This window comes from Ascaphus truei, chromosome 5 (genome assembly GCF_040206685.1).
Source record: "Ascaphus truei isolate aAscTru1 chromosome 5, aAscTru1.hap1, whole genome shotgun sequence".
NCBI classification, from domain to species: domain Eukaryota; kingdom Metazoa; phylum Chordata; class Amphibia; order Anura; family Ascaphidae; genus Ascaphus; species Ascaphus truei.
This window is the reverse complement of record NC_134487.1, coordinates 306,607,619-306,621,089: the sequence shown is the minus strand read 5'-3', so window position 1 is coordinate 306,621,089 and position 13,471 is coordinate 306,607,619. Positions and strand designations below refer to the sequence as shown.

The 13,471-nt window shown below is 48.4% G+C and overlaps 1 protein-coding gene across 1 annotated transcript in view; it reads right to left on the bottom strand.

The window, feature by feature from the left end:
* Window positions 1-13,471, bottom strand: part of VWF (von Willebrand factor) — a 330,068-nt gene that overhangs the window by 242,533 nt on the left and 74,064 nt on the right. The window contains exons 13-15 of the mRNA XM_075603058.1: window positions 11,745-11,845; window positions 11,310-11,505; window positions 10,680-10,895 (exon numbers count right to left, since the gene is read on the bottom strand). Coding sequence (XP_075459173.1) covers window positions 10,680-10,895; window positions 11,310-11,505; window positions 11,745-11,845 — 513 coding nt within the window. The remainder of the gene's footprint in view (window positions 1-10,679; window positions 10,896-11,309; window positions 11,506-11,744; window positions 11,846-13,471) is intronic.

Here is a 13,471-nt window from a genome sequence, read left to right as displayed (position 1 = left end):
CGCGCAGATCTGTAAGGTGGGATACGCGCAGATCTGTAAGGCGGGATACGCGCAGATCTGTAAGGTGGGATACGCGCAGATCTGTAAGGCGGGATAAGCGCAGATCTGTAAGGTGGGATACGCGCAGATCTGTAAGGTGGGATACGCGCAGATCTGTAAGGTGGGATAAGCGCAGATCTGTAAGGTGGGATATGCGCAGATCTGTAAGGTGGGATACGCGCGGATCTGTAAGGTGGGATACGCGCAGATCTGTAAGGTGGGATACGCGCAGATCTGTAATGCGGGATAAGCGCAGATCTGTAAGGTGGGATACGCGCAGATCTGTAAGGTGGGATACGCGCGGATCTGTAAGGTGGGATACGCGCAGATCTGTAAGGCGGGATACGCGCAGATCTGTAAGGCGGGATAAGCGCGGATCTGTAAGGTGGGATAAGCGCAGATCTGTAAGGTGGGATAAGCGCGGATCTGTAAGGTGGTATAAGCGCAGATCTGTAAGGTGGGATACGCGCAGATCTGTAAGGTGGGATACGCGCAGATCTGTAAGGTGGGATACGCGCAGATCTGTAAGGTGGGATACGCGCAGATCTGTAAGGTGGGATACGCGCAGATCTGTAAGGCGGGATAAGCGCGGATCTGTAAGGCGGGATAAGCGCGGATCTGTAAGGCGGTATAAGCGCAGATCTGTAAGGTGGGATAAGCGCGGATCTGTAAGGTGGTATAAGCGCAGATCTGTAAGGTGGGATACGCGCAGATCTGTAAGGCGGGATACGCGCAGATCTGTAAGGTGGGATAAGCGCAGATCTGTAAGGTGGGATACGCGCGGATCTGTAAGGTGGGATACGCGCAGATCTGTAAGGTGGGATACGCGCAGATCTGTAAGGTGGGATACGCGCAGATCTGTAAGGCGGGATACGCGCAGATCTGTAAGGTGGGATACGCGCAGATCTGTAAGGTGGGATACGCGCGGATCTGTAAGGTGGGATAAGCGCGGATCTGTAAGGTGGGATACGCGCAGATCTGTAAGGTGGGATAAGCGCAGATCTGTAAGGCGGGATACGCGCAGATCTGTAAGGCGGGATACGCGCAGATCTGTAAGGTGGGATACGCGCAGATCTGTAAGGTGGGATACGCGCAGATCTGTAAGGTGGGATACGCGCGGATCTGTAAGGCGGGATAAGCGCAGATCTGTAAGGTGGGATATGCGCAGATCTGTAAGGTGGGATACGCGCAGATCTGTAAGGTGGGATACGCGCAGATCTGTAAGGTGGGATACGCGCAGATCTGTAAGGCGGGATACGCGCAGATCTGTAAGGTGGGATACGCGCAGATCTGTAAGGTGGGATACGCGCGGATCTGTAAGGTGGGATAAGCGCAGATCTGTAAGGTGGGATACGCGCAGATCTGTAAGGTGGGATAAGCGCAGATCTGTAAGGCGGGATACACGCAGATCTGTAAGGTGGGATACGCGCGGATCTGTAAGGTGGGATACGCGCAGATCTGTAAGGCGGGATACACGCAGATCTGTAAGGTGGGATACACGCAGATCTGTAAGGTGGGATACGCGCAGATCTGTAAGGTGGGATACGCGCAGATCTGTAAGGTGGGATACGCGCGGATCTGTAAGGCGGGATAAGCGCAGATCTGTAAGGTGGGATACGCGCGGATCTGTAAGGCGGGATAAGCGCAGATCTGTAAGGTGGGATACGCGCAGATCTGTAAGGTGGGATACGCGCAGATCTGTAATGCGGGATAAGCGCAGATCTGTAAGGTGGGATAAGCGCAGATCTGTAAGGTGGGATAAGCGCAGATCTGTAAGGTGGGATACGCGCGGATCTGTAAGGCGGGATAAGCGCAGATCTGTAAGGTGGGATAAGCGCAGATCTGTAAGGTGGGATAAGCGCAGATCTGTAAGGTGGGATACGCGCGGATCTGTAAGGCGGGATAAGCGCAGATCTGTAAGGTGGGATACGCGCGGATCTGTAAGGCGGGATAAGCGCAGATCTGTAAGGCGGGATACGCGCGGATCTGTAAGGTGGGATAAGCGCAGATCTGTAAGGTGGGATAAGCGCAGATCTGTAAGGTGGGATAAGCGCAGATCTGTAAGGTGGGATACGCGCAGATCTGTAAGGTGGGATACGCGCAGATCTGTAAGGCGGGATAAGCGCGGATCTGTAAGGTGGGATACGCGCAGATCTGTAAGGTGGGATAAGCGCAGATCTGTAAGGCGGGATACGCGCGGATCTGTAAGGTGGGATACGCGCAGATCTGTAAGGTGGGATACGCGCAGATCTGTAAGGCGGGATAAGCGCAGATCTGTAAGGCGGGATACGCGCGGATCTGTAAGGTGGGATACGCGCAGATCTGTAAGGTGGGATACGCGCAGATCTGTAAGGTGGGATACGCGCAGATCTGTAAGGTGGGATACGCGCAGATCTGTAAGGTGGGATACGCGCAGATCTGTAAGGTGGGATACGCGCGGATCTGTAAGGCGGGATACGCGCAGATCTGTAAGGTGGGATAAGCGCAGATCTGTAAGGTGGGATAAGCGCAGATCTGTAAGGCGGGATAAGCGCAGATCTGTAAGGCGGGATAAGCGCAGATCTGTAAGGTGGGATATGCGCAGATCTGTAAGGTGGGATACGCGCAGATCTGTAAGGTGGGATACGCGCAGATCTGTAAGGTGGGATAAGCGCAGATCTGTAAGGTGGGATAAGCGCAGATCTGTAAGGTGGGATAAGCGCAGATCTGTAAGGTGGGATAAGCGCAGATCTGTAAGGTGGGATACGCGCAGATCTGTAAGGTGGGATACGCGCAGATCTGTAAGGTGGGATACGCGCAGATCTGTAAGGCGGGATACGCGCAGATCTGTAAGGTGGGATAAGCGCAGATCTGTAAGGTGGGATAAGCGCAGATCTGTAAGGCGGGATACGCGCAGATCTGTAAGGTGGGATAAGCGCAGATCTGTAAGGTGGGATACGCGCAGATCTGTAAGGTGGGATAAGCGCAGATCTGTAAGGTGGGATAAGCGCAGATCTGTAAGGTGGGATAAGCGCAGATCTGTAAGGTGGGATAAGCGCAGATCTGTAAGGTGGGATACGCGCAGATCTGTAAGGTGGGATACACGCAGATCTGTAAGGTGGGATACGCGCAGATCTGTAAGGTGGGATACGCGCAGATCTGTAAGGCGGGATACGCGCGGATCTGTAAGGCGGGATACGCGCAGATCTGTAAGGTGGGATACGCGCAGATCTGTAAGGTGGGATACGCGCAGATCTGTAAGGCGAGATACGCGCAGATCTGTAAGGTGGGATAAGCGCAGATCTGTAAGGTGGGATAAGCGCAGATCTGTAAGGTGGGATAAGCGCAGATCTGTAAGGTGGGATAAGCGCAGATCTGTAAGGTGGGATACGCGCGGATCTGTAAGGTGGGATAAGCGCAGATCTGTAAGGTGGGATAAGCGCAGATCTGTAAGGTGGGATACGCGCAGATCTGTAAGGTGGGATACGCGCAGATCTGTAAGGTGGGATATGCGCAGATCTGTAAGGTGGGATACGCGCAGATCTGTAAGGTGGGATAAGCGCAGATCTGTAAGGTGGGATACGCGCAGATCTGTAAGGTGGGATACGCGCGGATCTGTAAGGTGGGATAAGCGCAGATCTGTAAGGTGGGATACGCGCAGATCTGTAAGGTGGGATACGCGCAGATCTGTAATGCGGGATAAGCGCAGATCTGTAAGGTGGGATACGCGCAGATCTGTAAGGTGGGATAAGCGCAGATCTGTAAGGTGGGATACGCGCGGATCTGTAAGGCGGGATACGCGCAGATCTGTAAGGTGGGATACGCGCAGATCTGTAAGGTGGGATACGCGCGGATCTGTAAGGTGGGATAAGCGCAGATCTGTAAGGTGGGATACGCGCAGATCTGTAAGGTGGGATACGCGCGGATCTGTAAGGTGGGATACACGCAGATCTGTAAGGTGGGATACGCGCAGATCTGTAAGGTGGGATACACGCAGATCTGTAAGGTGGTATAAGCGCAGATCTGTAAGGTGGGATACGCGCAGATCTGTAAGGTGGGATACGCGCGGATCTGTAAGGTGGGATACGCGCAGATCTGTAAGGTGGGATACGCGCAGATCTGTAAGGTGGGATACGCGCAGATCTGTAAGGTGGGATACGCGCAGATCTGTAAGGCGGGATAAGCGCAGATCTGTAAGGTGGGATACGCGCAGATCTGTAAGGCGGGATACGCGCAGATCTGTAAGGTGGGATATGCGCAGATCTGTAAGGTGGGATAAGCGCAGATCTGTAAGGCGGGATACGCGCAGATCTGTAAGGTGGGATAAGCGCAGATCTGTAAGGCGGGATACGCGCAGATCTGTAAGGTGGGATACGCGCGGATCTGTAAGGTGGGATAAGCGCAGATCTGTAAGGTGGGATACGCGCAGATCTGTAAGGTGGGATACGCGCAGATCTGTAAGGTGGGATACGCGCAGATCTGTAAGGTGGGATAAGCGCAGATCTGTAAGGTGGGATATGCGCAGATCTGTAAGGCGGGATATGCGCAGATCTGTAAGGCGGGATACGCGCAGATCTGTAAGGTGGGATAAGCGCAGATCTGTAAGGTGGGATACGCGCAGATCTGTAAGGTGGGATACGCGCAGATCTGTAAGGCGGGATACGCGCGGATCTGTAAGGTGGGATACGCGCAGATCTGTAAGGCGGGATACGCGCAGATCTGTAAGGCGGGATAAGCGCAGATCTGTAAGGTGGGATAAGCGCAGATCTGTAAGGTGGGATAAGCGCAGATCTGTAAGGTGGGATAAGCGCAGATCTGTAAGGTGGGATACGCGCAGATCTGTAAGGCGGGATACGCGCAGATCTGTAAGGCGGGATAAGCGCAGATCTGTAAGGTGGGATACGCGCAGATCTGTAAGGTGGGATAAGCGCAGATCTGTAAGGTGGGATACACGCAGATCTGTAAGGTGGGATAAGCGCAGATCTGTAAGGTGGGATACGCGCGGATCTGTAAGGTGGGATACGCGCAGATCTGTAAGGCGGGATACGCGCAGATCTGTAAGGTGGGATACGCGCAGATCTGTAAGGTGGGATACGCGCAGATCTGTAAGGTGGGATAAGCGCAGATCTGTAAGGTGGGATAAGCGCAGATCTGTAAGGTGGGATAAGCGCAGATCTGTAAGGTGGGATACGCGCAGATCTGTAAGGTGGGATACGCGCAGATCTGTAAGGTGGGATACGCGCGGATCTGTAAGGCGGGATACGCGCAGATCTGTAAGGTGGGATACGCGCAGATCTGTAAGGTGGGATACGCGCAGATCTGTAAGGTGGGATACGCGCAGATCTGTAAGGTGGGATACGCGCAGATCTGTAAGGTGGGATAAGCGCAGATCTGTAAGGCGGGATAAGCGCAGATCTGTAAGGTGGGATACGCGCAGATCTGTAAGGTGGGATACGCGCAGATCTGTAAGGCGGGATACGCGCAGATCTGTAAGGTGGGATACGCGCAGATCTGTAAGGCGGGATACGCGCAGATCTGTAAGGTGGGATACGCGCAGATCTGTAAGGCGGGATACGCGCAGATCTGTAAGGTGGGATACGCGCAGATCTGTAAGGTGGGATACGCGCAGATCTGTAAGGTGGGATAAGCGCAGATCTGTAAGGCGGGATACGCGCAGATCTGTAAGGTGGGATACGCGCAGATCTGTAAGGTGGGATACGCGCAGATCTGTAAGGCGGGATAAGCGCAGATCTGTAAGGCGGGATAAGCGCGGATCTGTAAGGTGGTATAAGCGCAGATCTGTAAGGTGGGATACGCGCAGATCTGTAAGGTGGGATATGCGCAGATCTGTAAGGTGGGATACGCGCAGATCTGTAAGGTGGGATAAGCGCAGATCTGTAAGGCGGGATAAGCGCGGATCTGTAAGGTGGGATAAGCGCAGATCTGTAAGGTGGGATACGCGCAGATCTGTAAGGTGGGATAAGCGCAGATCTGTAAGGCGGGATAAGCGCGGATCTGTAAGGTGGGATAAGCGCAGATCTGTAAGGTGGGATAAGCGCAGATCTGTAAGGTGGGATACGCGCAGATCTGTAAGGTGGGATAAGCGCGGATCTGTAAGGTGGGATACGCGCAGATCTGTAAGGCGGGATAAGCGCAGATCTGTAAGGCGGGATAAGCGCGGATCTGTAAGGTGGGATACGCGCAGATCTGTAAGGCGGGATAAGCGCGGATCTGTAAGGTGGGATACGCGCAGATCTGTAAGGCGGGATAAGCGCAGATCTGTAAGGCGGGATACGCGCAGATCTGTAAGGCGGGATAAGCGCAGATCTGTAAGGTGGGATAAGCGCAGATCTGTAAGGTGGGATACGCGCAGATCTGTAAGGCGGGATCCGCGCAGATCTGTAAGGTGGGATACGCGCAGATCTGTACGGTGGGATACGCGCAGATCTGTAAGGTGGGATACGCGCAGATCTGTAAGGTGGGATCCGCGCAGATCTGTAAGGTAGGATATGCGCTTTTATATCTCTTTTATATCTTGTATTTGCATCAAAAGTCACATTTTCTGGGTAACAATTTGCATCAAACGTGTGAAACTCTTCCTGACTGTAAGGCGCAAAAGCGAGGAGGAACTGGCGCGAAAGCGAGGAGGAACTGGCGCGAATGCGAGCAGGAGCAACTGGCGCGAACGCGAGCAGGAACTGGTGCGAAAGCGAGCAGGCACCACTGGCATGAAAGCGAGCAGGGAGTGGCGCAAAAGTGAGCAGGCAAAACTGGCGCGAACGCGAGCAGGAACTGGCATGAAAGCGAGCAGGCACAACTGGCACGTAAGCGAGCAGGGAGTGGCACAAAAGCGAGCAGGAACTGGCGCGAAAGCGAGCAGGCGCAACTGACGCGAAAGCGAGCAGGAACTGGTGTGAAAGCGAGCAGGAACTGGTGTGAAAGCGAGCAGGAACTGGCGCGAAAGCGAGCAGGAACTGGCGTGAAAGCGAGCAGGAACTGGTGTGAAAGCGAGCAGGCGCAACTGGCGCAATGCATCTAAACTTAATTTCTCACTTTCTTTATGCAAATACATAATTTTTCAGCAAACTGAACTCAAATGCATTATAAACTGCATAGCGGCTTCTATGTGTGGCAGTCTGGCGGAGTTACGCCTCTCAGGAGGTTATGAGGTTAATCCCCTTATAAAGGGGCCGGACACGTAAAAAGATCCATAGATTCCCTATAACAAGTCTGTGGAATCTTTGATCATTTTCTGGCCTCTCCTGTATAAATACAACAGGGGGCGCTGGTCATCCATGTGAGTAATATGCCTGAAAGGAAATGAAGCTGATTTGGTTATGATAGTAAGGACAGGACAGTAAGGATAGGACAGTAAGGAAAGGACAGTAAGGAAAGGACAGTAAGGACAGGAAAGTAAGTACAGGACAGTAAGGATAGGACAGTAAGGATAGGACAGTAAGGACAGGACAGTAAGTACAGGACAGTAAGGATAGGACAGCAAGGACAGGACAGTAAGGATAGGACAGTAAGGATAGGACATTAAGGACAGTAAGGACAGGAAAGTAAGTACAGGACAGTAAGGATAGGACAGTAAGGATAGGACAGTAAGGACAGTAAGGACAGGACAGTAAGTACAGGACAGTAAGGATAGGACAGTAAGGACAGGACAGTAAGGACAGGACAGTAAGGATAGGACAGTAAGGACAGGACAGTAAGGATAGGACAGTAAGGACAGGACAGTAAGGACAGGACAGTAAGGACAGGACAGTAAGGATAGGACAGTAAGGATAGGACAGTAAGGACAGGACAGTAAGGATAGGACAGTAAGGACAGTAAGTACAGGAAAGTAAGTACAGGACAGTAAGGATAGGACAGTAAGGACAGGACAGTAAGTATAGGACAGTAACGAAAGGACAGTAAGGACAGTAAGGACAGGAAAGTAAGTACAGGACAGTAAGGATAGGACAGTAAGGATAGGACAGTAAGGACAGGACAGTAAGTACAGGACAGTAAGGATAGGACAGTAAGGACAGGACAGTAAGGATAGGACAGTAAGGATAGGACATTAAGGACAGTAAGGACAGGAAAGTAAGTACAGGACAGTAAGGATAGGACAGTAAGGACAGGACAGTAAGGATAGGACAGTAAGGACAGGACAGTAAGGACAGGACAGTAAGGACAGGACAGTAAGGATAGGACAGTAAGGACAGTAAGTACAGGACAGTAAGTACAGGACAGTAAGTACAGGACAGTAAGGATAGGACAGTAAGGACAGTAAGGATAGGACAGTAAGGACAGGACGATGAGGACAGGACAGTAAGGATAGGACAGTAAGGATAGGACAGTAAGGACAGGACAGTAAGTACAGGACAGTAAGGATAGGACAGTAAGGACAGGACAGTAAGGATAGGACAGTAAGGACAGTAAGTACAGGACAGTAAGTACAGGACAGTAAGTACAGGACAGTAAGGATAGGACAGTAAGGATAGGACAGTAAGGACAGGACAGTACGGATAGGACAGTAAGGATAGGACAGTAAGGATAGGACAGTAAGGACAGTAAGTACAGGACAGTAAGTACAGGACAGTAAGTACAGGACAGTAAGGATAGGACAGTAAGGACAGTAAGGATAGGACAGTAAGGACAGGACAGTAAGGATAGGACAGTAAGGATAGGACAGTAAGGACAGGACAGTAAGGATAGGACAGTAAGGACAGTAAGTACAGGAAAGTAAGTACAGGACAGTAAGGATAGGACAGTAAGGACAGGACAGTAAGTATAGGACAGTAACGAAAGGACAGTAAGGACAGTAAGGACAGGAAAGTAAGTACAGGACAGTAAGGATAGGACAGTAAGGATAGGACAGTAAGGACAGGACAGTAAGTACAGGACAGTAAGGATAGGACAGTAAGGACAGGACAGTAAGGATAGGACATTAAGGACAGTAAGGACAGGAAAGTAAGTACAGGACAGTAAGGATAGGACAGTAAGGACAGGACAGTAAGGATAGGACAGTAAGGACAGGACAGTAAGGACAGGACAGTAAGGACAGGACAGTAAGGATAGGACAGTAAGGACAGTAAGTACAGGACAGTAAGTACAGGACAGTAAGGATAGGACAGTAAGGACAGTAAGGATAGGACAGTAAGGACAGGACGATGAGGACAGGACAGTAAGGATAGGACAGTAAGGATAGGACAGTAAGGACAGGACAGTAAGTAAAGGACAGTAAGGATAGGACAGTAAGGACAGGACAGTAAGGATAGGACAGTAAGGACAGTAAGTACAGGACAGTAAGTACAGGACAGTAAGTACAGGACAGTAAGGATAGGACAGTAAGGACAGGACAGTACGGATAGGACAGTAAGGATAGGACAGTAAGGATAGGACAGTAAGGACAGTAAGTACAGGACAGTAAGTACAGGACAGTAAGTACAGGACAGTAAGGATAGGACAGTAAGGACAGTAAGGATAGGACAGTAAGGACAGGACGATGAGGACAGGACAGTAAGGATAGGACAGTAAGGACAGTAAGGACAGGACAGTAAGGACAGGACAGTAAGGATAGGACAGTAAGTACAGGACAGTAAGGACAGGACAGTAAGGATAGGACAGTAAGGACAGGACAGTAAGGACAGGACAGTAAGGATAGGACAGTAAGGACAGGACAGTAAGTACAGGACAGTAAGGATAGGACAGTAAGGACAGTAAGGATAGGACAGTAAGGACAGGACGATGAGGACAGGACAGTAAGGACAGGACAGTAAGGACAGTAAGTACAGACAGTAAGTACAGACAGTAAGTACAGGACAGTAAGTACAGACAGTAAGTACAGGACAGTAAGGACAGACAGTAAGTACAGGACAGTAAGGACAGGACAGTAAGTACAGGACAGTAAGGACAGGACAGTAAGTACATGACAGTAAGGACAGGACAGTAAGTACAGGACAGTAAGGACAGGACAGTAAGTACAGACAGTAAGTACAGGACAGTAAGTACAGGACAGTAAGTACAGACAGTAAGTACAGGACAGTAAGGACAGGACAGTAAGGACAGGACAATAAGTACAGGACAGTAAGGACAGGACAGTAAGTACAGGACAGTAAGGACAGGACAATAAGTACAGGACAGTAAGGACAGGACAGTAAGGACAGGACAGTAAGGACAGGACAGTATGTACAGGACAGTAAGTACAGGACAGTAAGGACAGTAGGTGGCTTTGTTCAAATTATCCTTTAAAAAAAAGTTTACATTGGAAATACTGTAAATGAAAAATAAAATAACTGAAATATAAATAGTGTAACTGATATAACTGCCCCACACGTATGGTCTCATCCAGACTATAATTACATGAAATGCATCATTTTTATTCATAGGAATTCTTATCTTCACATTTTGTTTCATAATTTATTTTACCACAAATAAACATAGAGTTTAGTCATTTTCTGCTGATTATATTTATGATGTCTGAATAATTCTCCACCCCCCTGTGTTTTTTACATTTAGAAAGCGTTTTTCTAATTTCTTCCTTAAACCTTTTAACCCAGACATGTTATATTTTACGTTTTCTTCTTGTAAGTCCGTTTTGTATTATCTAGTTGCAAAGTACCTTGAAAGGCAGCAGTGTCATGAAGTAGATAAATACGAATAAAGTCACTCACGGCAGAATTCAGGGGTTCTCCAGTCAATGAGCACCCCTTTCCTAGAACACGCAATGGCATAGCTTGAAAGTGCAGAGCACATGCATGCCTTCCCATCGGAGCACGAGCACACGTCATAGTGACAGTTCCTCACGTATGGAGCAGGGTTGGCGTCGTTATGGCACGACTGGAACGTAGGTGACAGCAGGGCAAAGCATACTTCTTCTGCAAACCTTGCTGAAATGCGGATATAAATGTGACTCAATCACTAGGGGTTAGGAGATAAAAGGCATTCAGCTGTGTCTGTATATAAACACTTACTTACTTCATAAACACTGAATTCTAACTCAGTACTCAGAACACATTCAAAGAAGAGACCATTGTGGCTTGTGACACTCTGTGCATATTACTCCAAAGAACTGTCTTGATGATCTATTAACTTGTACCACAACCTACAACAAGTCTACACTTCTGCCGTACTAATACAGCTCCTAGAAATTGGCAGCATACAGAAGGTAATAGGACTAGTTCAATGACATTACCCAGGGATAAAACGGTACAGTTCCACGGTGTGCAATTAAATGTTGAATAAAAGGCAGATTTTCTTAAGAGATAACAGCCTGTTTGATGGAAGTTTTCTTTAGGCATTACCTCGTTTGGGGTTGAGATTACATGGATCTTTATCTTGTTTCACCAAATCTGTGCAATCTCCATTAAGCTTCCAAGAATTTCCAAAGTCTGCCACAAGCGTCTCCACGAGACCAGCTGGTACGAGGAAGTCGTCTCCTTGGTTACCGTTGTAGTTCCCGCAGAGACCGCTGGTGGAACCGGTGTATGCTGGTGATAGCTGGGGTGCGGGAGACCGGGCAGTTAGTGCAATTTCAGTAGGACTAGGGTAGCACAAATAATTTGCTTCTCTTGCCAGAAAAGGTGCAGTATTACTTCGCTATTTCAGACAGCACCATTGAAGCCGCTCACTTCCCGAGGCTTCCTCAGTTACCGGAGAGTGTGGTTTTTATCGCGTAACATAATTATATTAGTCACCACTTTGCTCTGATCAAAATCTGGAGTTTATAAATCATTCACCTTAATCAGGAGGTTTCCACGTCCGTCCCAATCAATCTGTACATCCTCCTTGTATGTGAGACGTGTTGATGACATCACCGTTGTCTGGATACGAAGGAAGCCTATTGGAAAAACAGTACGGATTATAAACGAAACTTCAATGAGAAATCTGTCTCTCTTTGTACAATGTCATTTATCTGTGATTTACACACGAGTAGATATACTGACTGTATGTACGTATGCACTGTATGTATGTATGTACTGAATGTACTCTATGTATGTATGTACAGTATGGTATGTACTGTATGTATGTACGTATGGTATGTATGTACTGTATGTGTGTATGTATTGTATGCACTGTATGTATGTATGTATGTATGCATGTATTATGTATGTATGCACACACCTATTCAATTGCAATGCCCTATACAATCCCAGCACCTTTTAAGTAATGAAATGCCTGGGGCACGAGTGACTGTATACTGTACTAGATCAGGGGACCCTATTGTTTCTATATTATGAATAAGTAGATCCAGAAGCAGGCAACAAATCTTTGCCTTTTCCTTGGAAGCGTAACATTGTTCTGGCACGGCCATTCCTGTGAAATAATGGTCCGTTTCCGTGATCTGATTACAGCATACTGCACAAATCTCGCTGCTTACCGCCCTATTACACGGTATTGATGCAGTCAGAAGATAATTGCATAGTGACTTATACTTTTCCCTTCCGGAAAATTAGAAGCTTCCTTTTTATGGCTTATTAATTCATACTGTCCATATATATTCCATTCATTTTTAGAAAAATGCAGTGTGATTAATTTCTTCATTGCAAAGATAAGCCTGAAACCTATTCTAATTCTGTATTCTAGCTTCTTTGGTACAGTAAATAAAAATAAACGTTCTGAGCGCCTTCACGCGTCTCCGACACGTCCACAACCCTGCCTTTCCCTATTATCTCTTAGCTTATAATGCCTTCACTGCCGCCAGGGATTCTGGGTAATGACATGCAAATGAGCACTCACAGTGTGTCACTTTTTGCTTCTAATCCATTTTAACATGGATCCCTAGAAGCTTATGCCTGCCGCATTACACAGCCTTTTTGGTAAAAATATTGTTGTGTTGTATCCCAGCGTGACTGAGAAATGTTTCAGCGCGAGGGTGATACACAGGAGTGGCCAACTCCAGCCAATGACTGAGACACTGATTGAGCCACCCATGCTGAAGCAGGGATATACTGAAAACCTGACCTGTTGGTGGCCTGTGAAGTGGGCCAGCCCTTGTCTAACACCTTACCTGTGGGAGAGAGGCCAAGCTCACAAATGACCAGGAACTACTGTAGTTGTATGTTGTTGTTTTGTGATTTATTAACAATATGTCACAAACCAATTCAAAATACTCCAGAAATGTGTCTTTGTTTCCATTATTTTCCTTGCCAGAGTCCCGCTAAGGTTCGGAGCAATCCGTGCATTTCATTTATTCGCAGTATATGTATTTGATTACCTTATCTTAATTAAAGATGTCGTTTCATAACAAGAAATCACCTTAAGTTATTATGATTTCCAGCTTTGAAATGTGTGGCTTGTGCAAATACATCTGCAAATAAAAATATCCCTTGTGAGCACATTAACAGGTACATTACTATACAGGTGTGCAACCCTGCCCTTCCTCAATATCTCCTAGAGCATATAATGCTTCCACTGCAGCTAGGGATTCTGGGAAATGACATGCAAATTAGCACAGTGTCACCTT